Source organism: Arachis stenosperma, chromosome 9 (genome assembly GCF_014773155.1).
Source record: "Arachis stenosperma cultivar V10309 chromosome 9, arast.V10309.gnm1.PFL2, whole genome shotgun sequence".
NCBI classification, from domain to species: Eukaryota; Viridiplantae; Streptophyta; class Magnoliopsida; order Fabales; family Fabaceae; genus Arachis; species Arachis stenosperma.
The window spans coordinates 43160500-43186641 of record NC_080385.1 but is presented as its reverse complement, the minus strand read 5'-3'; the positions used below and the strand labels follow the sequence as shown (position 1 = coordinate 43186641).

General features: G+C 38.2%; 2 protein-coding genes and 1 non-coding gene across 3 annotated transcripts; all 3 read right to left on the bottom strand.

Annotated features, from left to right (window-relative positions):
* Positions 1–8231: 8231 nt before the first annotated feature.
* On the bottom strand, positions 8232–10075 carry LOC130948329 (uncharacterized). Its single transcript, XM_057877052.1, has 7 exons — positions 9606–10075; positions 9433–9518; positions 9180–9308; positions 8955–9089; positions 8707–8819; positions 8543–8636; positions 8232–8457 (listed from the first exon to the last, which is right to left on the bottom strand). The coding sequence occupies exons 3-7, from the start codon at positions 9303–9305 to the stop codon at positions 8419–8421; spliced, it is 507 nt and encodes a 168-aa protein (XP_057733035.1). The 5' UTR covers positions 9306–9308; positions 9433–9518; positions 9606–10075; the 3' UTR covers positions 8232–8418.
* A 650-nt stretch (positions 10076–10725) lies between these two features.
* LOC130948328 (uncharacterized) lies at positions 10726–15087 on the bottom strand. Its single transcript, XM_057877051.1, has 8 exons — positions 14880–15087; positions 12820–13094; positions 11943–12707; positions 11589–11654; positions 11440–11508; positions 11290–11364; positions 11163–11216; positions 10726–10927 (listed from the first exon to the last, which is right to left on the bottom strand). Exons 3-8 carry the CDS (start codon positions 12176–12178, stop codon positions 10837–10839), a joined length of 591 nt encoding a protein of 196 aa, XP_057733034.1. The 5' UTR covers positions 12179–12707; positions 12820–13094; positions 14880–15087; the 3' UTR covers positions 10726–10836.
* Positions 15088–20641: 5554 nt separating this feature from the next.
* Positions 20642–20749, bottom strand: LOC130953700 (small nucleolar RNA R71). The gene has a single exon (XR_009075862.1). It is a non-coding gene; the product is annotated as a small nucleolar RNA R71 (small nucleolar RNA).
* Positions 20750–26142: the final 5393 nt, after the last annotated feature.

The following is a 26142-nucleotide window of genomic DNA, read 5'->3' as shown; positions in this document are numbered from 1 at the left end:
CAATAATTGGTACATGTACTTACTTTACACTCGATTCATTGACAAAATGGTGCTCTTCGTTGCTATGGGGCTAGGTGTTCCACAATCAGCAACAACTTCTTCTTGAAGCTCATGATTACACACATTATGTACTTTATCTCAATATAATATAACAAAAACGGAGTTACTTAAACACATCTAAATTTACAAAATGGCATACAAATAATTGTTGAAACACATCCAAATTGATACAAATAACATTTATTCATTTCAATACTATTATACATATCGTATAGGTAAATTATAACAGTAATAATTAGTAAATGTGCTTACTTTTCAATACTAGCATTGACATCATGGTTTTTTTTGTTGCTCACGAGATTAGGTACTCCACAATCAGCAATAACTTCTTCTTGCAGCTCATGTCTATACATACTAAGTCATTTAACTCATTGTAATATAATAGAAAAGGACTTACGTAAACACATCTAAAATTACACAATGTTACACAGTTAATTGCTGAAACACATAAAAAATGATATAAATAAGACATTCATTCCAGTACTAGTGTACATATCGTATAGGTAAATTGTAACATAAGTAATTAGTAAATGCACTTACTTTTTAATGCTAGCATCGACAACTTCTTGGATATCAAGACTATAGACACGAAGTCATTCAATTATTATATAATATAATGGATAATTGCACTCATACAAATCTAGCCACAGAAGGAAGGAATATAAAATTAATTATAAAGTAAAATGTCATTTAAATTTGCCTTTCCTAACGGTTTTTTGTGCTATTCAAAACTCAATCTCGAGATAAGGGAACATTAATTTTATCAGACGATGTTGAGCTTGGATTCTCTTTATGACATAATTCTTTATCGCTAATGTCAATCTCGGTGAAAATTTTTTCGTCATCTGACACGGCAACAATTTTTTTGGCCTTTTTCTTGTTCGCTCTTTAGTCCGAGGTCTAACTTGTGCGCCTCGTTGCTTATCATGTGTTCTCTTTTGTTGTTCCTCGATGTTGCCCTTTTCCCTCTCGAATTTTCGTAACTCATCAATCTTCCGAATTAGACCTTATTAACACTATTAATTAATTCTCAAGTGTAGGTCCATAGTAAAAAAATCAAATACATGTACATATGTATCTATACCGATTCCCGAACTTGTTCTTCCCGAACCTCTCTAAGCTGAGCAACAATCCATTTCTTAGTCCATGGTTCAACGCCACCAGAATATCCCCTAAAGTCTCCGTATTTGTTCGTATGCAAGTATAGTATCTACCACAAAAACACATGAGCAAATTAGCACTACCGTTCAAGTGAATCTAGGTATAACAAGTGTATAGCTCAACTTACCAAGAGAGCAAACATGTATCCATCAATAGTCCTTATGACATCTTCCTTATATTTCCTTAAGCCCTACTTAACAAAGTCATAGATGTGTCTACCCCAAAAAAATCTCATTGGGTTACGCACATCTATCACGCCCGGGATGAATGAAGTGGTAATATACTTATTACTGGAAGCATACAGAAAGGCCTTCATGACAAACATTATGAAATAGCGCCGGAACTCCTCCTTTTCTACTTCTGTTGTAACCGAGCATCTAATAACATGGGTCTTAACCTCTTTTTGGGTTCTGCCTTCCAAAGGTCTCTATGAGGTGACGATGCTTCTTCGAATCTAATTTCGAGAAGCTATCACCTATAAAACGGAAACCACAGGGTTGAGAGAAGTATTACTACATCCAAAAAACACTAACTAGCACTAGACTTACTAGGCACCATAGAAGAGAACATATATGCACTTTACATTAAATATATATTTTACGTATTACCCTTTGCAGGGAGTCCCAATGCTTGACTTATCACTCGTGCATTCACCTTCGGTCTCAACTTCCAAATGCATTCGATCCTTGTTATATCACCGTGCTAGGGCGACAATCAAATCTTGGTTCATCGACCACTTAGGGATGTGCCTCAAGCATCCAAAACCCAGTTTTTGAACTTCTTGGTATTTGATTGGATATTTATCTTTTAGATGTTCCATCATATCCGCAATGGCAGTTGGAGAGGAGTGGGTATCAAGTATTTTCTAAAAAGTTGAGCCACTTGTTAGTATGTGTGAAATTGTGTACTTCACTTGCTATTCTCGAAAATTTCTAAAGTGAGAAACAAACTACCTTTTTAGGACCCTCTGGTTTAGTCGGCCTTCCAACTTTTTTTTTGACATTGTTAACATTAGATTCATCAAGTCTGCCATCGGAAGCCTTACTAGCTGCTGATTTCCTTTCTTTGGACCAGATGAAGTATGTTTTTTAACTGGTATTATGATTTTACATTGCAAATTGTTCATATCATAAGGTTAAACATAAAGTTCTCACCGAAAACACTTGTAGAATTGAGGTAACAACATAAACACATCCCGAATCATAATAATCCACGCTAATTACTTCATTAACATATCTGAAACTCATATACATATGACAAGATTATAAATCCAAATTTATAAGATTAAACATCCTAAATTTATACCTATTACATAACTAAAATTGATAATAGTACACATCCAAAATTATAAGTTTAGACAATACAAATCACCAAATAACTGATATCTAAAGAAAACACGACTTGCATATATGAAGTTAGTAATCACTAGAACTCTCGGTCATCATCAAAGTATTTGAAAGAATAATACCTCAATGAATGAGCATTTCATTACTTGATATTCTAATTCAAAACTACTCAAATTTTATAGGAAGAAAATGATTAGCGGTATAGTACGTAAATCAATAAATAATCGATGATAAGTTGATTAATTGCTCTTTGGCTAAAGATCGAAATTTTGAGGGTAAAATCCACAACAAAAAAAATACCAATCAAAACAAATACATCCCCAACACAGATTGCATATAGAACATAGAGCTTGAATAATAAATAATTTATTTATAATTCTGACCGAGCAGAAGATCAAGTACACACAAACTAGGAACAAAACAAATCTAGTCATAAAAGAAAAAACTAATCACACTAACAATCTCATTAAACATTAAGTGAACTATGAATGAGGATGGTGAAAACTAATCTTCAAACTTTTAGGTTATACTGGTAGGTTCCTCTGCACTATTTCTTTTAGCAAAAGATAATAAATCATGTTCAAACTAATTCATGTATTTAGGATTTTTAAAATTCCGTTCATAAGCCACTCAGCTCATAGTTTGATACAGGCATATTCATAAACATGTCCACTATAATTATGCTCAAATATGTTCAATTTTATTACACCCTTTAAACACATCCACTTATTAATTTAAACTTCGACATAATTTCTAACTCCATTTCCCAGTAATAGTTATATTGATGTAATGTAAAGCAGCAAGCATGAACTTACCCACAAATAGTGATTACTGCAAGCTAACCAACACAAAAGTATCGATTCAAAAATGTAAAAACTTCCAAAATACAGAAATTGCACATGAAAAAATAATTTCACATTACAATATATATGAAAATCTCCTCACGCCATTTTATTCGAATTTTATTTTTCAAAAAAAAAATCAAAACTTTATACAGAATAATACAAAAATTAGTGGTGTCAGAAACCCATCCAAACCTTAGGTAAGCTATTAGTGTGGTTGATGTGGACAAACAGCGGCGACGAAGATGAGGTTGGAAGGAGAGGAATGCGACGTTGTGGATGAGCGTCGTGGTGGAGGAAGGGGTGGCGCGGACGAACGGCGGCAGGGGGTGACTTCTCTGGTTTTTCAATGTGCGCCACTGAGTTGCCATTGTGAGCCTTTGGGTTTTGGATTTAGGGCGTCGAAGATGAGGGTCGAGGAGGACGGTGGCGTTGAGGAACTACAGCAAGGAATGGCTTCTCTGGGTTTTCTGAGTGCGCCGTTGTGAGCCTCTGGGTTTTGGATGTGGGGCGGGGCGTCGACGATGAAGGCCGAGGAGTACTGTGGTGCAGACGAACGGTAGCAGGGGATGAATTCTCTGTGTCTTCAGAGTGCGCCGCTGAATTGCCGTTGTGAGGCTCTGGGTTTTGTGTCTTCAGAGTGCTTTGTGTTGTGAGCCTCTGGATTTTGGATGTGGGGTTTTGTGACTTCTCTGCTTTCATGAGGGTTTTGAATGGGCTTAGTTAATAATTAAATAGTTAAAGCTTGTTTTAGAATTTTAAAATTTAAATTTTAAATTTTAAATAATTTGAATTTTATATGTGTATTTAAATCATAATATATTAATAATTAAATATATTAAATCTGAAATAGAAATTTATGATTTAAATTTTAAATTTTAGTTTGATTTAATTGTATTTTAAATATGGATTTAATTTTTAAAAGACACTAAATCTATTCACAATTTTTAGATGTATTTATTTTATTTTTTTAAAATTATTGTAATAAAAGGCTTAATATTGTACCATTTTTAAAAGGGGAAAAGCTCTGCATACAAGCCATTAGGGCTTGTATGCTTTACAAGTTCATTAAACAAATACGCGCTGCTCCACGTACGTTGATTACACGCGCTATATAACATCCAGCGTATATCTAACTACCAAATTTAAAATATTTGTTTCCTTCTTCGTTTTCGATATTTTGAGATTTGGTTGTTCTTCTTCTCAGGCGTCTTCCCTCCTTCTTCTCCATCGTTCTTTTCCTGTCCTTTTCTCACTGGTATGTTCTTCATTTACGTTACCTTTTTCTCTCTCTGCAACTCGACCTTCGTTTTCTATTTTGATTTGTTGTTTTCTGAAATCAAAGTTTGAACTCGTTTTGAAGATAATGGATCATTCAACCTCAGATTGTCAGCTGAATCCAGGCGAAGTGGATTATGAATTTGAATCTAACAAAGTTCCTGAGGTTTGATTTACATAAGATTAGTATGATTTTTCTTTCAGTAATTTGTATAGCATTGTGTAGTTGAAAAATTGCTGAACATTGACTGTGAAAGTAACACGTTAACATGAATCTGTCCATTCAATGTACTAGTTGTGATTAATTGCCTGGAATTTATAGCAGACGCTCGGGTGTAGATCAATTCTTCTTTGGGTGTATTTTAGCTAGAAGTGTGGGTGTATCTACACTTTACTGGTTTTTTGTTATTTTAATTGAGTTGTTGTTGTTCAGGTGTATTATATCAGACATGAATGGGTGTGTTTTTAGTTTTTGACATGGTGTATTCTGTAGCCTGAGTATTTACAGTTTATGGCTTTAAAGGTCATTCTGTAGTTGAGTTGTTGCGGTTCGGGTGTATCATATTAGACATGATTGGGTGTATTTGAATGATATCTATGGGTGTATTCACAGTTCTGACACGGTGTATTGTGCAGCCTCTCTCGGTTGTTGATGACGAGCTTGTTCCGAAGGTCGGAATGACCTTTACCACCCTTGAAGATGCTGGAAAATTTTACAGGAACTACGCCAAGGCTGCGGGTTTCTCTACAAGAGTTCGGTGCACAAATAGGAAGGGAAATGAGATTAAGAATCAACTGATTACATGTAGCAGAGAGGGAAAATGGAAATCTAAAATATCTCCGACCGAGAAGACCAATCCGACAGCCGGTTTAAACTGTCCTGCAAGAATTTATATACACACATTGAAGGATGTCGGTGCTTGGATCATTTCAAAGGTTGTGCTGGATCATTCACACCCCTGCTGTTCAAGCAAAGCAGAGATGCTCAAACAGCACAGGGAACTAAGCATGTCCATTCGTCGTACGATAGAGAATAACGAGGAGGCCGGTATCAGACCAAGCAAAACCTACCAATCATTTGTTGCGGCTGCCGGTGGTCACCGCGAGTTAAATTTTATCGAAAAGGACGTGAGGAATTACATTACCAGGGAAGTGCGGAATGTTTCCGAACAAGAAGATGCAAAGAAATTCGGGAAATATTTCTTAAGAATGAAAGAGAAGAATCCGAATTTCTTTTTTGAGCTCGAACTCAAGGAGGATCAATCGATTAAGCTGGCTTTTTGGGCCGATGCAAGAAGCAGAGCCGCCTTTGAGTATTTCGGAGACGTCATTTCATTCGACACCACTTACAATACAAACAGGTAACAAACTGTCCCTGTTTATGATGCTAAATTAATTTATTTTTACGAATCCGCAGCAGAGGTGTATATTGGCTGTTTTATTGGGTGTATTCTAAGCATTTGTTGGGGTGTACCTAATGATTTTGCATTCTGGACCATGGTAATTTGTTTCAGGTATAATTTAGTCTGTGGTTCTTTTGTCGGGGTGAATCACCACGGTCAGTCAACACTTCTCGGATGCTCTTTGATGAAGAACGAAGAAATTGAATCATTCAAATGGTTATTTCAATGCTGGCTTCGTTGCATGGGAGGAAACGCTCCGAAAGGGTTTCTCATCGATCAGTGTGCATCAATAAAAAGGGCTTTAGAGGCTTGTATGCCAACAACAGTTCACCGCTGGTGTATTTGGCACATCATGAAGAAGATTCCAAGCAAATTAAATGGGTACAAGGGACATGCCGATATCGAACAAGAAATGAGCCATGTTGTTTGGAACTCTCATAGCAAAGATTCATTCGATAGGAATTGGAACGATTTTCTGCTGAATTTTGGTCTTGCGGACAACAAGTGGCTTTCAGGTAATGTGTTTTTAAAATCTGCAGCAGAGGTGTAAATTGTATGTTCTCTCGGGTGTATTTTACAGTCTGTGTTTGGGTGTATTATGCATATCTGTACGAAGACCGTCACATATGGGTTCCTATCTATCTGGATCACCACTTCTGGGCAGGGATGAGAAGCACACAAAGGAGCGAGAGCATGCATTCATTTTTTAACAAGTACATCACCCGGAACAGCTCGCTTATTCAGTTCGTCAAGCAATACGATAATTGCCTCGGAAGCAGGGAGCAAGCTGAGAGAGAATCAGATGCTGCAGATTTTCATACGGTCATACCGTGTGCAACCAAATCCTCCATTGAAGCTCAGTTTCAAGATACATACACTCATGCAAAGTTTAGGGAAGTCCAAGCGCAATTCAGAGGAAAGTCGAATTGCATCACCAGATTAAAGAATTCCGCTCTAGGCTATTCAATATACGAAGTCGGAGAACAAGTTTCCAGCTCAATATTCAACAAGTTCGCGGTTACCTACGACTCAGTTGCAGCCGAGGTAAAATGCCAATGTTTATTATTCGAGTCGAGAGGGATACTGTGCCGTCACGCACTAAGCGTGTTAAGCTTCGAACAATTAAGCCAAGTGTCCCCTAGATATATACTGGAACGATGGAGCAAGAAGGTAAAGAGGCGACACACACACATCAAGAGCAGCCACGACAAGCCACTAATGGAGCCAAGAAGCAAGAGGTTCGACCAATTGGTTTTTCGTTCGCAAAATATTTGCGAATTTGCCTCCGAATCAAAGCTGACTGCAATTCTGCACCGTGCGTACGATAACGTCATGGCCGAGATGGAAGCATTAAAAGCCAAAAGAAAGGGGACATCTTCTTTATCCCACGAAGATGCCAACTTGGAATCCGTCAACGAGCTTCAAAGCCCGCCAAGGATTCGAACAAGAGGACGTCCAAAAAACAGGCTAGGTTCAAAGCTGGAGAAACAGATTGCAAATGCCACAAAGAAGAAGACGAAAGTTTTAAGCGAGGTAAAAGTAATGTTCTTTAAATTTGTGGCGATTGAGTTTATTTTTCTCGTTAATAGTTTAGCTAATGTGTGAGTGTTATATTCAGATAAACATGTTTGATGCTGCATCAGCGGCGCATTCAAATTCCAGCCAATATCAAGGACACGTTATAAATTATCAGTTCAGGGTACCAGCAGCAGGGGATAACTCTTTGGGTGTATAGTTTTATAGAATATGGGTGTAAAAGCACTGTTCTTTTTGGGTGTATATTTTTTAATTCACAATTTATATATAGACACATATATAGATACATATAGAACAAAAGCTATAAAAATTCGCAGGTTATGAGTGTATATTTCATTTGATGTTTTTCTTCATATTTTAGTACATGTAATTCATACATTTTGAATACAGCGCAGACAGTTGGGTGTATATTTTATGCAATCTTGGGTGTATTATTAGACTTGCGTTGGGTGTAACAGTTTATAATTTGCGTTTATATATGCCTTGATTTTTTGCTTCATATTTTACCACCTGTAATACAGCTTTTGAATACATCACAGACAGTTTACCAGCACAGATAGTTTAACTATGAGAAAAAATATACATGGAATAGAAGTTGTTGATAATTGGCAAATATTTACATCATTTGTTTAATTTACAAACTACCCAGTAGTTGGATTACCCAGTTTCTACATCAGCAGAATTAATCTAACAAAACGAACTCAATAATACAGAGGATGGCTTCGACAGCCTTATAGCATTACTCTCTCTAATTGCCCGATCTCTCTGTTTATTCATCTCACTGAATAGTATCTAGGAAGCATACTCCACTCTATAGTGGTCCACCTCCTCCTACAATTAAAAAGTATATTCTGTTTAAACAGCAATATTAATTCAGTAAAGTAATACAGAGTTATATAGTTCTAAAGACAGTTACCTGTGGCCAATTATCCCATTCATACTTCCCCTTTTTGATGTTTTCCGGCTCAATTAACTCAAGCCACTTCATAACGTAGATAGCGCAGTCATAGCTGAAAACGAAGAAAATAAATTACAAATTTCATTTAGGAAAGTTTAATGTTCAGAGTCACAAATTTATACCTTGTTTTTTGGCCTGATATTTTAACATATGATGCTTTAATTTCCTTCTCCTTCTCGCCTTTCTCCAGAGGTTTCCCGCCGGCATATGTTATCAATCTTGAAAATACATATCCCTTAAATACCAAAACAAATCAGTAATACACCCGAATGAATGCACAGGATACACCCAACTGAATGGACAATATACACCCAACACAACCTTCGAAATAGACCTATCTATTAAAGTAAAGAAGACAGAGGCAACTTACAGTGAATTTATTAATGTCCTTTCTCTCATCGCTTGGAGCTTTTTTGTGTAGCGGGTCAAGTATTTGACATTTCCGCTTTGTTGTATTTATCAGCCATAACCACCAATGTCCCGAGTGGCAAACAGGAGCATAAATCTGAAGGATTGCCACATTTCAACAGTGTGTTATTTTATTTGGCATATAAGTAAATAAGCGTACTAACAAATTTAGCAAACGAAAACTTACATATGGATGTGAAGTTAATTTTTTTCTATCTATGAAGGGAATGAAACTCGGGTAGGCTTCCACCTTGAATTCCATTTTCGTTTTCGGTGATATGAATTCCCCCCTTGGGTGATCCGAAAGTGCCATGCTCTGCAAGAATTGCGAAACAAGAAATGAAATACTGAAAATACACAACTTACACCCAATCGAACCTAAAAAATACACCCAAATCAATGCAGAAAATACACCCAATGTTCGTAGAAGTAACACTTACCACAATATCGGGGGGAGACAGTATATTTGTTCCTGAAATATCTTTTCATTTTTCTGGTTCAGGATGAGGCAGATGGCAGATACAATCTAGAAATATATGCCGAAATCAATTTTGCATTAATAAACATTGCAGTTGAATTTGGTGTAAAAACATTAATGTTCGTCTAATATTACCTGAGATTCTATATCACTTTTTGCCTGGAGGGATGCAAGGTGCATTCTGATCAAAATATATTCTCCTTGGCCAATCAGAGTGCACATCTCCTTATACTCGTTAGTATTGCCATCTGCGTCTTCCTTCAGTCTCGTCCCCCAGATGTAGCACTTTTGTTTCATATCATCTGGAATTTGATTTATTCCCCTAGGAGTTTCAAACTTTACAGAACTTTCTCCCCCAGTCTCCCTCTGAATTTGTGGACTTTCGTTTTTTCCCTTCGCCGCATTGCTTGCTAATTTTTGGACCAAATTGTCTAATTGTTCTAGCATACTTGCAATTTCTGGAGATTTTTCCCTTTCTGTCTCCTGCGTTGACGCCCCCTCCTGGCTTGAATCAGTCAATCCAAGGCTGAATGATGGCATCCCTGAATCTGTTTTAGGAACATAGGTTGCTATCCGTGCCATCATCAACAGGGCAGCAGCGTCTTCTGCGGCTGGATGACTTCGTCATGATGTATAAGAATAAGAGTAAGAATAAGAATATACGGATGATAAGCAAAGATTGATTTTAGTCTGATGAACTTACATTTTAGTTGGAGCTAGGGAAGCGTGGGTGTGGTTTTTTGAAGTTGTTTGGGGGATTCAGGAGTGCTGCACAGTAACACAAAATTAATCATGGCGTAAAAAAAAAATTGATCAGGAACAATATACACCCAAACTGTTAGCAAATATACACCCAAACCCTAAACAAATATACACCCAATACTATTTCTTACGTTTCTCTAGTCCCTTCAATCCGTAGCATAGAGGTTGGTTCGAAATCTGTGTCAGTGGTTGTTTGGGATGCCGGCACAAAAACCTGGATCGGGACTCAAAACAAGAAGAAAAATGGAAGGTTAATAACGTATTTGAAAATAATAAGGTTATAAGGTTGAAATATTCTTGGGAAAACTCACATTGCAAACGCTTCGGACGGTGTTTGTTCCCTCACAACCATCATATTCGAATCAGTCGGACTCAACCTAAAATACACCCAAAGAAGGTCAAAAAATACACCCGAACAATTCAAAAAGAAGCCAGGCTTTGTTTTTTGAGAACTTACATACTTGCAGTTTTTATTTTTTTTTTTTTGCTGCCTTTTTTTTCTTGAATAAAATAATAAAGGGCTTTTTTTTCTAAAAAAAATATATACAGAATTAGAAATAGAAGGTATTAGAAGAACAAAAGTAACGGTTATTTGAAAGAGAAATTACATGCTCTGTGACGGCTGGTTTACACTACTCTGTTCTGTGCGTCCTTGAGAGGAAGGATCATCACTTCCCAAGTTCACAGCCGGTAGTCTAAACAGATTTCATGTTATTCAGATAAAATAAGATACAGGTTTAAAATACACCCAAATTTATGCACAAGATACAACTAACCGAATGGACAATATACACCCAACAAAACAAACGAAATATCCCAACTTAGTAAACAACATACACCCAACTTGATCCACAAAATACACCCAAATTGTTTCACAAAATACATCCAAATCATGATAACAAGATTTTATTAAATAATAAAGCTTCTTACGTTTCAGAGGACACATAGCGACCTTCTGTCGATCGCAGGTCAGCTTGGTTCTCCCTTCGAAACAAGATACAATTATTAGCAAACAAAAGACACCAAAGTCTCAAATACACAGCCCAGCAAGACATACCCCTCTGCAGCAGATTTATCAACGTTTTCCCTTAGCCATTCATCGAGTTCGTCACTTGATATTTCATATCTCTCACTACATTCATAAAATAAGATGTTAACAAAAATAATTACGATGATAGACCGTAGTATAGCTTACGAGGTACTGTACCCGTCAAAGTATTGATCTTCTTCAGGAGGTGAATCCTCCACAACAACTTTTTTCTTTTTTTGTTGTGTTCTGGGTGGAAAAAAAAAACAGTACCAATCAGAAATAAAAAATTAATTTTATCACAGAATTTTATCCAAAGAATTGCTTACTTTTTTGGAGTTGTTTTTGTTTTTTTCTTTTTCTTCTCCTTCTCCGCAGGTGATGATTCTTCGCTCCTATAAGTTAATAATAGACACTTCAGTTAATACACGAAATCTTTATAATGAAGCCAAAAGAAAGGAGTAATAATTTCTGGAGTCCATTCTGGAAGGCAAACAATCATCATTCAGAACATACTAATAATACACCCAAATGAATTCACGAGATACACCCAATTGAATATACAATATACACCCAACGCAGCAAACGAAACACACCCTGCTTAATAAACTACATACACCCAACGTGATCAAACAAAATACACCCAACTCAAAAAAGAAATTACACCCAAGTATGGTACTTACTTTTTCCCCTTTTTGCCGGGGTGCTTTCTTCCCGAATTCTCTGAGTCTTCTTGAGCCTCAGACTCAGAGGTAGAAGAGTCACTGTCAGTAGTTTCTGTCTCCGAAGACGATGTTGGACTTGCCTTCCTTTTTTTGTTTTTTTTATTTCTTGTTTTTTTTCTTTTTTTTTCTTTTTTTGTCTTGTCTCTGCCATCTTCACAATCCCCTGAAACATGAGATATTTTAATTAACAGCATTCAGGTAAATAAAATACACCAACTTATTATGATTACTTACCAAAATTTCTTCTCTTTCTGCAGTCATTCTTTCCACCAACTGCTCCTTAGTCCAGTTGGCAATCCAGGGCTTTGGTGGTCTTTCAGCCCTATTCTTGCCTTTGTTTTTTGAAAGATGAAAGTAGATTATCATCAGGGCGAAGAGACAGCCATTAATTGCCTTCTTCTTCTTCTCCTGGTAGTTTGTGATGCCCTTTACCATGAAGGTCAAAACATGCCCCCCAGTTTCTTTCCGATATGCCGTCCATCTTAAAAATTGGAGCCAGGTGCACGGGCGATATTTTGTTTATCGTCGTTGGCAAAAGGAACGCCATCTGTATGTAGAGGATGAATATCCTCTTGAACATCAGGCGTTCCTCTTCGTTGCCAACGCCGATTTCCATCATTTCATCGGTAAGACTTTTGAGGGTCTTACCCTGGAATCTTCTATAAATTATTTTGTCATCATCAGAAAGTTTCTTATACTCAACTTTCTCAGGAAATAGATCTCCTACAAAAAGGAAGACAACAAAGTATCCAAGTCGGTTTAGATACACCCAAGCATCAACTTAAATTCACCCAAGCAACAACTTAATATACACCTATAATTTTAAGCTAGTTACCTGTTGCATTGATGCCAAGCGCATGACCTATTTTTTTGAGGTTATTTGGAAAGAACCATATCCTGTCTTCAGTTTGTTCTCCCCAAGTTTGAAGTTGTTTGCCAGCTCCCTTAAGAGTTGGTGATCCACCCTTAGTGGTGGGATGTGCATCAAGCCGCCAAATCCGAGATCCCTCACAATCGCCTTCTTCTCCTCAGTTATGTTTCTAAACTTATCACTCAGGAGATGTGTGGCACACTTAAGGTCTTTTGTTTGGTTTCTTGCTGTCATTTTCTCTGAAACGAACAATACACCCAAAGATATCAGTAAGATACACCCATATATATGAGTCAGATACACCCATTAATAACAATAAGATACACCCATTGATAACAGTAAGATACACCCATATATATGAGTCAGATACACCCAAAGATATCAGCAAGATACACCCATTGATAACAGTGAGATACACCCATAGATATTATTCAGATACACCCAAAGATATCAGCAAGATACACCCATTGATAACAGTGAGATACACCCATAGATATTATTCAGATACATGCGTATAGATATTAGTCAGATATCAGTCAACCATGCTTCAATATCAAGCCACATTACAAGGTTAAGCAGTATACACCCCCAATCTACGGAATAAACCCCCAAAATTCAACAACAATAGCAGGAGAACTTAGAACAACAACGTAGAACGACGTAGAACTTAGAAGAACGACGTAGAACTTAGAACATTGTAACAAAGAAGCAAGAATAATAGTAAACCCTAGAAGAACGACGTAGAAGAAAAGTAAAATATACAGGAATCTTAATGGACTTACGTTGAGTATTGTTGCTTTGTTTTCTCTTCAGATTCTTCACGGAGAGTTTGATGGTGTTTTGATGGAAGTTTCGAACAACGATTTGTATATTTTGAACTTTAATTTTCGCTCGAAAATGGGAAGATTTCCTTGTTTTCAAAGCGCCTTGAGAAGTGGAAGAAGTGGAAGAAGTGGAAGAGTCTGACATACGTAACCGTTTGAGTGTTGAGCGCGTGATTTTGACGCGCCATGTTATCTCTCTTCATGCGCGTGAGTTCTATTTGGGCTGGGCCAACTTGTAAGCTTGTAAGCTTATATGTGTAGCAGGCCCGTTTTAAAAGATACCGAGTTGAATTGTTAGTCGTCCTATCTATATATCTAAAAAGGTTTTAAAAAATTTGGGATGAGAACAAAACCTCTCAAATTTGGTATAGTTATGCTAGAGATCCTAAACTTTGATTCAAATCAAGTTTCACTGCATTTGAATTAGAATTTGACTTTATATAGTTTTTAAAGTTCTGCCACTGTTCTAATAAATTTTGAGAAAACAGCATGCAGCAGAATTCTTATAAAAATTTGGACATAATCTCCCCTTCAAAATGGACTTAATCACCAAGGTTCTTAAATTTCAACCATTCACCAATCCCCCATCAGCAACTTTTTAAAACACAAGATTCTTGATACTCAATTTATCACAATTCCGTTTAACAACTAGTACCACATCATCAATCAAAAGAAATCATAATTTCCATCAAACTTTCATTAAACCACTACCACAACGACACCAACTCAAAAAAATTAACATAATCAAGAATTCCAGCAACTAATCATTTCAAATAATCAGAAAACTAATCACAGTTCATAACCACAAACAATCCAACTTCATCAATTTGTCTCACAAAGCAACCATAATCTATTTGCAATTACTCATTTAATTTTATTAGCATTCATAATTTAAAACCTTTACTTTTAAAAACAAATCCCCAACCACAATTTGTCGAACCCACAGAAATTATCAAGCGTGACCCTCTTCGTCCTAATCTGCGGCAGCAGCTCCACCAGGACCGTGTGGCAGCGACAGCAACAATCACAACATCAAGCAAAAACAACGAATTCAAATTATGCAGGAACCAAAGGAGAAAACAGTTCTAGAAATCCAAAACAGAGCAGAACTAAAATTGAATCAAAACAGGAACAAGAGAGATTAATTGTTGATAGAATATAAAGATAAAGCTAGAGTAGAATCAGAAAAAAGGGTTAGACCAGGATAGGGGCAGAAACGGTCCAGTTCCTGCGACGGCAACAGCTCCAGCAGCAAGGACGACGGCTTGGTTCAGGTTCACCTGAACGGCGACGGCGACGACCATGGTAGCGGCGGCTCTGTCAGACTGCAGAAACCAAAAGCAGAGGCAGAACTGGCAAGCCTCCCCCTCCGGTCCTCCAGCATTGATGTCCGACGAGCAGAATGGCGACAGATAGCTCCAGCGGTGACGCAGCAGCTCGATGACAGCATATCAGCTCCTCCTTCCTCCGTCGCGACCGTTTTATCCATCCATCTCCCCTATTCTCCCTCCCGTTCGCGTTCCCCTTCTCTTCATTGCACTCCTCTCCATGGCGGATTCAACGGTAACAACAGCAAACCCTAGTGGCGACGGTGGTGATCTTAACGGCGATGGTAATAGAACGAAGCCTTCTTCCTCCTCTCCGTCGCGCACTTCCTTGCTTCCCACATGCAAGCTCTGCGATTCTCCTCTCTCCCATTCCCCTCTAACAGCAATGGCGACAATGGCTCCTAGCCCCACCGGTGCCGTCCTTCCCCCTTCTCCCTCTCCTTCGGTGTCGTTCTCCCTCAATTTCTCGTTTTTCCCCTTTTCTATTCTACTGATTCCTGCGACTCTCTCTCTGTGTCCCTCTCTGCTTCTGTCTTTGTTAACAAAATGAATAAATGATTGTGAGGAAGAGTGAGTGGTGGAGTGAGTGATGCGTGTGTACTGTGTAGAGAAGAGAGTAACGTGTATTTTCACTATTTTGCTAGGTTTAAGAGGTTGTTTGGGTGAAAAGATTTTTTTTGATTTATTTTTTTTAAAGATTTTATAAAAAAATAAAAGTTATTTTATGATTGGATATTTTATATAAAAAAATTTTTTTATTTATCAACTATGTTTAGGTATAATAATATAAAAGTATTTTTTTATTTATTTATTACATAAAAAATATCTTTTTTTTAAAAAAATAAAAATAAATAAATTACAACTTCTCAAAAAAGATTTTTTTATTTTTTTAGTACTTTTACTTTTACTATTAGAAATTTGCCAAACACGCTAAAAAATAAAAAAAATCTTTTTTCATTGAAAAAATATCTTTTATCAAAATAATGGCGCCCAAACAAACACTAATAGGTAGGGAAAATGTCTTCTAGTGTGATAAAAATAGGTGTCACGTGTCAAGGTGTTCACAGTGCGCGTAAATAGGGGTGTTCATAGATCCGGTGAAACCGGATTTGATGTGACCCAGATTCGGCCTGAAATATATACTGGATCTATTTGTTAGACTCGAACCCGGTCCTAGACGCAATAAAATGTATACACTTTTGGGCCACGATTATACCAGATAAAAATCGGGTGAAAATCGGGCCGTTAACATTACCTTCTTGTAAATTAACATGTGAAAATATCCAAATTTCCAAGACTCCAACCATTATTTGACATGGTAAAATTTACTTAGAAAAATATAACAAGAACCAACCATTCACTAAAATTAAAGCATAACCATAATCAATACTAATATTGTCTAATAATACCAAATATTTAAATCAATACAAATAAGTGAATAACATAATATTATGCATTAGTCTAGTTAGTTTTATGCATTTTAAACATAAAACATTAATTTATAGTCTTATAATGACTAATAACACAAAATATTAAGGTTTACAATACTTAAATTTCACATAAGAATAGCCATCATCCATCACTAATAACACAAAATATTAATTGTGTATGATGACCGGGTGATGAGCGGATGATTTGTATACTTTTTGGCATTGTTTTTAGTATGTTTTTGATATGATCTAGTTAGTTTTTAGTATATTTCTATTAGTTTTTAGTTAAAATTCACTTTTCTGGACTTTACTATGAGTTTGTGTGTTTTTCTGTGATTTCAGGTATTTTCTGGCTGAAATTGAGGGACCTGAGCAAAAATCTGATCCAGAGACCAAAAAGGACTGCAGATGCTGTTGGATTCTGACCTCCCTGCACTCGAAGCGGATTTTCTGGAGCTACAGAAGCCCAATTGGCGCGCTCTCAACGGCGTTGGAAAGTAGACATCCTGGGCTTTCCAGCAATATATGATAGTCCATACTTTGCCCAAGATTTGATGGCCCAAACCGGCGTTCAAAGTCACCTCAAGAAATCCCAGCGTTAAACGCTGGAACTGGCACCCAAATGGGAGTTAAACGCCCAAACTGGCACCAAGGCTGGCGTTTAACTCCAGGAAGAGTCTCTACACGAAATTTGCTTCATTGCTCAGCCCAAGCACACACCAAGTGGGCCCGGAAGAGGATTTTTATGTCATTTACTCATTTCTGTACACCTTAGGCTACTAGTTTCTTATAAGTAAGACCTGTTGCTATTGTATTAAAAATCTTTGGATTGTTTTTGATCCTTTGATCATCTTTGGACATCTAGTTCTTAGATCATTTGGGGGCTGGCCATTCGGCCATGCCTAGACCTTGTTCTTATGTATTTTCAACGGTGGAGTTTCTACACACCATAGATTAAGGTGTGGAGCTCTGCTGTACCTCGAGTATTAATGCAATTACTATTGTTCTTCCATTCAATTCCGCTTGTTCTTTTACCAAGATATCACTTGTTCTTCAACATGATGAAGGTGATGATTGACGCCCATCACCATTCTCACCTATGAACAAGGTGACTGACAACCACTCTTGTTCTACAAGCATTCGAGGCTTGGTGAATATCTCTTGGATTTCTGATTGCATGATGCATGGTTGATCGCCTGACAACCGAGTGCTCGCCTGACAAACGAGCCAGCCATTCCGTGAGATCAGAGTCTTCGTGGTATAGGCAAGAACTGATGGCAGCATTCAAGAGAATCCGGAAGGTCTAACCTTGTCTGTGGTATTCTGAGTAGGATTCAATGACTGAATGACTGTGACGTGCTTCAAACTCCTAGCAGGCTAGGGCATTAGTGACAGACGCAAAAGTATCAATGGATATTATTCCGGCCTGAACGAGAACCGACAGCTGAATTCCGCTATGCCGTGACAGGACATATGCAATCGCTTTCACTGAGAGGATGGGAGGTAGCTGCTGACAACAGTGAGACCCTACACAAGCTTGCCATGGAAAGGAGTAAGAAAGGATTGGATGAAGACAGTAGGAAAGCAGAGAGACGGAAGGGAAGGCATCTTCATACACTTGTCTGAAGCTCTTACACCAATGATATACATAAGTATCACTATCTTTATCTTCTATGTTATTTTCGTTCATCATCATATATATTTGAGTTTGCCTGACTAAGATTTACAAGATGACCATAGCTTGCTTCAATGCTAACAATCTCCGTGGGATCGACCCTTACTCACGTAAGGTTTATTACTTGGACGACCCAGTGCACTTGCTGGTTAGTTGTGCGAAGTTGTGTAATGCCATGGTATTGAGCCACCAAGTTCTTGGAGTTCATGACCAGGGATTATTTGAGTTGTGAAAAAGTATTGTTCACAATTTCGCGCACCAAGTTTTTGGCGCCGTTGCGGGGATTGTTCAAGTTTTGAGCAAGCTTTTGGTAACATCAGTGCCAAGATCCGGCAACAACATCAAGTTTTTGGTGTTATTGCCCGGGATTGTTTAGGCTGGACAACTGACGGTTCATCTTGTTGCTTAGATTAGGTATTATTTTTTTCGAAATTCTTGAAGATGAATCCTAGAGTTTCATGATGATTTGTTGAAATCTGGCTGGCTGAGAAGCCATGTCTAATCTGATTGGACCGAGGTTTCAACTTATCACCACAAGAGCTTGTTGATTCTCATCAATTTTGCTCTTGGAGCAGTGATCTGCTAAGATTTGGCTGACCTTTGGTCATGTCTAGTGTTTTGGACCGAAGCTTTCTTTGAAAGCTTGGCTGGCTGTGAAGCCATGTCTAATTCCTGGACCGGAGTCTCAGACTAGCACTGCACTGATTCCTGGAATTCTCATTAAGAATTTTGATACCTTTTCCCATTTAATTTTCGAAAAACACAAAAAAACAAAAAAATTACAAAATCATAAAAAGACCAAAAATATTTGATGTTTCTTGCTTAAGTTTAGTGTCTCATCCTAAGTTTGGTGTCAAATGCATGTTTTTGTTATAATTTTCGAATCCATGCATATATTTCTTTGTTTTGATCTTTGAATTCTATTGACTTGAAGTATTTTGTGTGTCTCATATGCATTTTCATATTGTTAGTGTCAGTAGTACACAAACTGCTAAGTTTGGTGTCTTGCATGCATTGTTATTTGATTCTTGTCACATTTTGATTATTAAAAAAATCCAAAAATATATTTAATTTGTGTCTTTTCAAGTCAATGATACAAAGAATTGAAGAGTCAGAACATACTGCAGAGGAATTATACAGAAAAAGCTGAGCATTCAAAAATGCCCAGTGAAGAAGGCAGACTGGCGTTTAAACGCCAGCCAGGGCACCTGGTTGGGCGTTTAACGCCCAAAGAGGTAGCATTTTGGGCGTTAAACGCCAGAATGTATACCATTCTGGGCGTTTAACGCCAGGATGGTGCTAGGGGAAGATTTTGTTTTCAAATCAATTTTTTTTAGTTTTTCAAAATCAAATCTTTTTCAAATCAAATCTTTTCAATCAAATGTTTTCAAAATCAATTTCTTTCCTTTTTAAAAGATACTTACTAACAATTAATGATTTGATTGAACATCTCAAAATTGTTGCCTTTTCTGTTGAGAAAGGTTTTATGTTTGAATCATATCTTTTCTTGTTAGGCAAGTTATTAATTTTTAAAATCAAATCTTTTTCAAATTGTTTTCAAATTACATCTTTTAAAATTGTTTTCAAATCATATCTTCTCAATCACATCTCTTTGACCATAACTTTTCAATCATATCTTCTCAACCACATCTTTTTCAAAATAGTTTTCAATCAAATTAATTTCAAAATCTTTTTTTCGAAAATCACTTGATTTCTTTCCCACTTTTGTTTTCGAAAATCAATTAGTGTTCTTCAAAAATGTTTTCAAAATTTTATAATTAATTTTCGAAAATTACCCCCCCTTTCTTCTTCACATCCTTCTATTTATGGAGTATCACTCCTTCTTAATGCACAATTCGAACTATATCTGATCAAGTTCGAATTCTCCTTCTTCTTTCTTCTATTTTTCTTTTCCTCTGACACCTAAAGGAATCTCTATACTGTGACATAGAGGATTCCACACTTTCTTGTTCTCTTCTCTTTCATATGAGCAAGAGCAGAGACAAAGGCATTCTTGTTGAGGCTGATCCTGAACCTGAAAGGACCTTGAAGAGAAAGCTAAGAGAAGCCAAAACACAACTCTCTTTAGAGCACCTGACCGAATTCTTCAAGGAAGAAGAACAAATGGCAGCCGAAAACAACAACAATGCCAACAATGCAAGGAAGGTGCTTGGTGACTTTACTGCACCTACTCCTGATTTCTATGGGAGAAGCATCTCTATCCCTGCCATTGGAGCAAACAAATTTGAGCTTAAGCCTCAATTAGTTTCTCTAATGCAACAGAATTGCAAGTTTCATGGACTTCCAATGGAAGATCCTCATCAGTTTTTAGCTGAGTTCTTGCAAATCTGTGACACAGTCAAGACTAATGGGGTTAACCCTGAGGTCTATAGACTGATGCTATTCTCTTTTGCTGTAAGAGACAGAGCTAGAATATGGTTGGATTCTCAACCTAAAGAAAGCCTGGACTCTTGGGAAAAGCTAGTCAATGCCTTCTTGGCAAAGTTCTTTCCACCACAAAGATGGAGTAAGCTTAGAGTGGAAGTCCAAACCTTCAGACAGAAGGATGGAGAATCCCTCTATGAAGCTTGGGAAAGATACAAACAATTAATCAGAAAATGTCCTTCTGACATGCTTTCTGAATGGAGCATCATAGGTATTTTCTATGATGGTCTCTCTGAACTATCCAAGATGTCTTTGGATAGCTCTGCTGGAGGATCTCTTCATCTGAAGAAGACGCCTACTGAAGCTCAAGAACTGATTGAAATGGTTGCAAATAACCAATTCATGTACACTTCTGAAAGGAATCCTGTGAACAATGGGACTAGTCAGAAGAAAGGAGTTCTTGAAATTGACACTCTGAATGCCATTTTGGCTCAGAATAAAATATTGACTCAACAAGTCAATCTGATTTCTCAAAGTCTGTCTGGAATGCAAAATGCACCAAACAGTACTAAGGATGCTTCATCTGAGGAAGAAGCTTATGATCCTGAGAACCCTTCAATGGAAGAGGTAAATTACCTGGGAGAACCCTATGGTAACACCTATAATTCTTCATGGAGAAATCACCCAAATCTCTCATGGAAGAATCAAGAGAGACCTCAACAAGGTTTCAATAATAATGGTGGAAGAAACAGGTTTAACAATGGTAAACCTTTTCCATCATCTTCTCAGCAACAGACAGAGAGCTCTAAGCAGAATACCTCTGACTTAGCAACCATGGTCTCTGATCTAATCAAAACCACTCAAAGTTTCATGACTGAAACTAGATCCTCCATTAGGAATTTGGAAGGACAAGTGGGTCAGCTGAGCAAGAAAATTACTGAACTTCCCCCAAGCACTCTCCCAAGTAACACTGAAGAAAATCCAAAAGGAGAGTGCAAAGCCATAAATATGGCCGAATTCTGGGAGGAAGAAGAGGTAGTGAACGCCACTGAGGAAGGCCTCACTGGACGTCCACTGGCCTCCAATGAGTTCCCCATTGAGGAACCTTGGGAATCTGAAGCTCAAACTGAGACCATAGAGATTCCCTTGGACTTACTACTGCCTTTCATGAGCTCTGATGAGTATTCTTCCTCTGAAGAGGATGAGTATGTCACTGAAGAGCAAGTTGCTAAATACCTTGGGGCAATCATGAAGCTAAATGACAGGTTATTTGGAAATGAGACTTGGGAGGATGAACCCCCTTTGCTCATCAAAGAACTGGATAACTTGTCTAGGCAGCAATTGCCTCAAAAGAGGCAGGATCCTGGGAAGTTTTCTATACCTTGTACCATAGGCACCATGACCTTCAAGAAGGCCTTGTGTGACTTGGGGTCAAGTGTAAACCTCATGCCCCTCTCTGTAATGGAGAAATTAGGGATCTTTGAGGTGCAAGCTGCAAAAATCTCACTAGAGATGGCAGACAACTCAAGAAAACAAGCCTATGGACTTGTAGAGGATGTTCTGGTTAAGGTTGAAGACCATTACATTCCTACTGATTTCATAGTCCTAGAGACTGGGAAGTGCATGGATGAATCCATCATCCTTGGCAGACCCTTCCTAGCCACAGCAAAGGCTGTGATTGATGTTGATAGAGGAGAGTTGATCATTCAAGTGAATGAAGAATCCTTGGTGTTTAAGGCCCAAGGATATCCCTCTGTCATCATGGAGAAGAAGCATGAAGAGCTTCTCTCAAAACAGAGCCAAACAGAGCCCCCACAGTCAGACTCTAAGTTTGGTGTTGGGAGGCCACAATCAAACTCTAAGTTTGGTGTTGAACCCCCACATTCAAACTCTAAGTTTGGTGTTGGGAAGTTCCAACACGGTTCTGAGCATTTCTGAGGCTCCATGAGAGTCCTCTGTCAAGCTAATGACATTAAAGAAGCGCTTGTTGGGAGGCAACCCAATGTTTTATAGTTAACTATTTTCTTTTGTTATTTTATCTTTTTTGTAGGTTGATGATCATAAGAAGTCACAAAAACAATGAAAAAAAGCAAAAACAGAATGAAAAAACAGGAAGAAAAACAGCACACCCTGGAGAAGAAGAAGCTGGCGTTCAAACGCCAGTAATGCTAGCTGTTGGGCGTTTAACGCCCAGTCTGGCACCATTCTGGGCGTTTAACGCCAGAAAGGGGCACCAGACTGGCGTTAAACGCCAGTAAAGGGCAAAAACCTGGCGTTAAACGCCAGGAATGGGCACCAGCCCGGCGTTTAACGCCAGAAAAGGCTCAAAACGTGGATTTTGATGCCATTTGGTGCAAGGATGCCTTTTCCTTGACACTACAGGATCTGTGGACCCCACAGGACCCTACCATCACTCTCTCTCTTCTTCCCCCATTCACCAATCACCTCAACACCTCTTCCCCAAAAACCCCTCACCTATCAAATCCCATCTTTCTCTTCACCACTCACATCCATCCTTCATAAAACCCCACCAACCTCACCCTTCAAATTCAAACCACTTTCCCTCCCAAACCCACCCTCAAATGGCCGAACCCTCATCCCCCTCTTTCCTATATAAACCCCTCCTTACCCCTTCATTTTCCCACTACCTAAACACCACTTCTCCCCCTCCTTGGCCGAATACACCACCATCTCCCTCTTCCTCATTTCTTCTTCTTCTACTCTCTTCTTTTTTCTTTTGCTCGAGGACGAGCAAACATTTTAAGTTTGGTGTGGTGAAAGCGTTGCTTTTTCGTTTTTCCATAACCATTTATGGCATCCAAGGCCGGAGAAACCTCTAGAAAGAGGAAAGGGAAGGCAAAGGCTTCCACCTCCGAGTCATGGGAGATGGATAGATTCCTCTCAAGGGTGCATCAAGACCACTTCTATGAAGTTGTGGCCTTGAAGAAGGTGATCCCCGAAGTCCCCTTTTCACTCAAAAAGGGTGAATATCCGGAGATCCGCCATGAGATCCGAAGAAAAGGTTGGGAAGTACTTACCAACCCCATTCAACAAGTCGGAATCTTGATGGTTCAAGAGTTCTATGCTAATGCATGGATCACCAAGAACCATGACCAAAGTGTGAACCCGGATCCAAAGAATTATCTTACTATGGTTCGGGGGAAATACTTGGATTTTAGTCCGGAAAGTGTGAGGGTGGCGTTCAACTTGCCTATGATGCAAGGAGATGAGCATCCTTACACTAGAAGGGTCAACTTTGATCAAAGGTTGGACCAAGTCCTCACAGTCATATGTGAAGAGGGCGCACAATGGAAGCAAGATTCAAGAGGAAAGCCGGTCCAATTGAGAAGGCATGACCTCAAACCCGTGGCTAGAGGATGGTTAGAGTTCATACAACGCTCAATCATTCCCACTAGCAACCGGTCCGAAGTTATCATAGACCGGGCTATCATGATCCATAGCATCATGATTGGAGAAGAAATAGAGGTTCATGAGGTTATAGCCCAAGAACTCTATAGGGTGGCGGACAAGACCTCTACCTTGGCAAGGTTAGCCTTTCCTCACCTCATTTGTCACCTCTGTTATTCAGTGGGAGTTGACATAGAGGGAGACATCACCATTGATGAGGACAAGCCCATCACTAAGAAAAGGATGGAGTACACAAGAGATCCCACTCATCATGAGATCCCTGAGATTCCTCAAGGGATGAATTTTCCTCCAAAAGACTATTGGGGGCAACTAAACACCTCCCTAGGAGAGTTGAGTTCCAATATGGACAACTAAGGGTGGAGCACCAAGAACACTCCATTCTCCTCCATGAAATTAGAGAAGAACAAAGAATCATGAGAGAGGAGCAACAAAGGCAAGGAAGAGACATTGAGGAGCTCAAGCACTCCATAGGACCTTCAAAAGCAAGGAAGAGCCGCCATCACTGAGGTGGACCCATTCCTTGATTTCCTTGTTCTTTATTCCTTTGTTTTTCGAATTTTAGTGCTTTATGTTATCCATGCTTGTGTCTTATGATCATTAGTGTCTTAGTGTCTATGCCTTAAAGTTATGAATGTCCTATGAATCCATCACCTTTCTTGAATAAAAATGTGCTTAATTGAAAAAAGAAGAATTGCATGAATTTTGAATTTTATAATAGTTTAATTATTTTGATGTGGTGGCAATATTTTTGTTCTCTGAATGTATGCTTAAACAGTGCATATGTATCTTGAATTTGTGGTTCATGAATGTTGGCTCTTGAAAGAATGATGAAAAAGGAGACATGTTATTGAGGATCTGAAAAATCAATAAAATGATTCTTGAAGCAAGAAAAAGCATTGCTATTCAAAAAAAAAAAAAACCAAAAAAAAAAGAGAAAAAAAAAAGAAAACGAAAAAAAAAATAATAATAATAAGAGTTGTGATCCAAGGCAAATAAGAGTGTGCTTAAGAACCCTGGACACCTCTAATTGGGGACTTTAGCAAAGCTAAGTCACAATCTGAAAAGGTTCACCCAATTATGTGTCTGTGGCATGTATGTATCCGGTGGTAATACTGGAAAGACAGAGTGCTTTGGGCCACAGCCAAGACTCAATAAATAGCTATGTTCAAGAATCATCATACTTTACTAGGAGAATCATTAACACTATCTGGATTCTAAGTTCCTAAAGAAGCCAACCATTCTGAATTTCAAGGGATAGATTGAGATGCCAAAACTGTTCAGAGACAAAAAGTTAAAAGCCCCGCTCATCTAATTAATACTAATCTTCATAGATGTTTTTGGAGTTCATTGCATATTCTCTTCTTTTTATCCTATTTGATTTTCAGTTGCTTGGGGACAAGCAACAATTTAAGTTTGGTGTTGTGATGAGCGGATGATTTGTATACTTTTTGGCATTATTTTTAGTATGTTTTTGATATGATCTAGTTAGTTTTTAGTATATTTCTATTAGTTTTTAGTTAAAATTCACTTTTCTGGACTTTACTATGAGTTTGTGTGTTTTTCTGTGATTTCAGGTATTTTCTGGCTGAAATTGAGGGACCTGAGCAAAAATCTGATCCAGAGACCAAAAAGGACTGCAGATGCTGTTGGATTCTGACCTCCCTGCACTCGAAGCGGATTTTCTGGAGCTACAGAAGCCCAATTGGCGCGCTCTCAATGGCGTTGGAAAGTAGACATCCTGGGCTTTCCAGCAATATATGATAGTCCATACTTTGCCCAAGATTTGATGGCCCAAACCGGCGTTCAAAGTCACCTCAAGAAATCCCAGCGTTAAACGCTGGAACTGGCACCCAAATGGGAGTTAAACGCCCAAACTGGCACCAAGGCTGGCGTTTAACTCCAAGAAGAGTCTCTACACGAAATTTGCTTCATTGCTCAGCCCAAGCACACACCAAGTGGGCCCGGAAGAGGATTTTTATGTCATTTACTCATTTCTGTACACCTTAGGCTACTAGTTTCTTATAAGTAAGACCTGTTGCTATTGTATTAAAATCTTTGGATTGTTTTTGATCCTTTGATCATCTTTGGACATCTAGTTCTTAGATCATTTGGGGGCTGGCCATTCGGCCATGCCTAGACCTTGTTCTTATGTATTTTCAACGGTGGAGTTTCTACACACCATAGATTAAGGTGTGGAGCTCTGCTGTACCTCGAGT

What these genes read in the sequence shown, in the direction of transcription:
- LOC130948329 (XM_057877052.1), bottom strand. Translation starts at nt 9,305, where the DNA reads ATGGCACTTTCGGATCACCCAAGGGGGGAATTCATATCACCGAAAACG. An exon ending in AGGACATTAATAAATTCACT is followed by an intron (nt 8,820 to 8,954) that starts GTAAGTTGCCTC and finishes TTGGTATTTAAG; the next exon opens with GGATATGTATTTTCAAGATT. An exon ending in ATATCAGGCCAAAAAACAAG is followed by an intron (nt 8,637 to 8,706) that starts GTATAAATTTGT and finishes CTTCGTTTTCAG; the next exon opens with CTATGACTGCGCTATCTACG.
- LOC130948328 (XM_057877051.1), bottom strand. Translation starts at nt 12,178, where the DNA reads ATGCTGTTAATTAAAATATCTCATGTTTCAGGGGATTGTGAAGATGGC. An exon ending in CCCGGCAAAAAGGGGAAAAA is followed by an intron (nt 11,655 to 11,942) that starts GTAAGTACCATA and finishes ATTAACTTATAG; the next exon opens with GAGCGAAGAATCATCACCTG. An exon ending in GATAAATCTGCTGCAGAGGG is followed by an intron (nt 11,217 to 11,289) that starts GTATGTCTTGCT and finishes CTTGTTTCGAAG; the next exon opens with GGAGAACCAAGCTGACCTGC.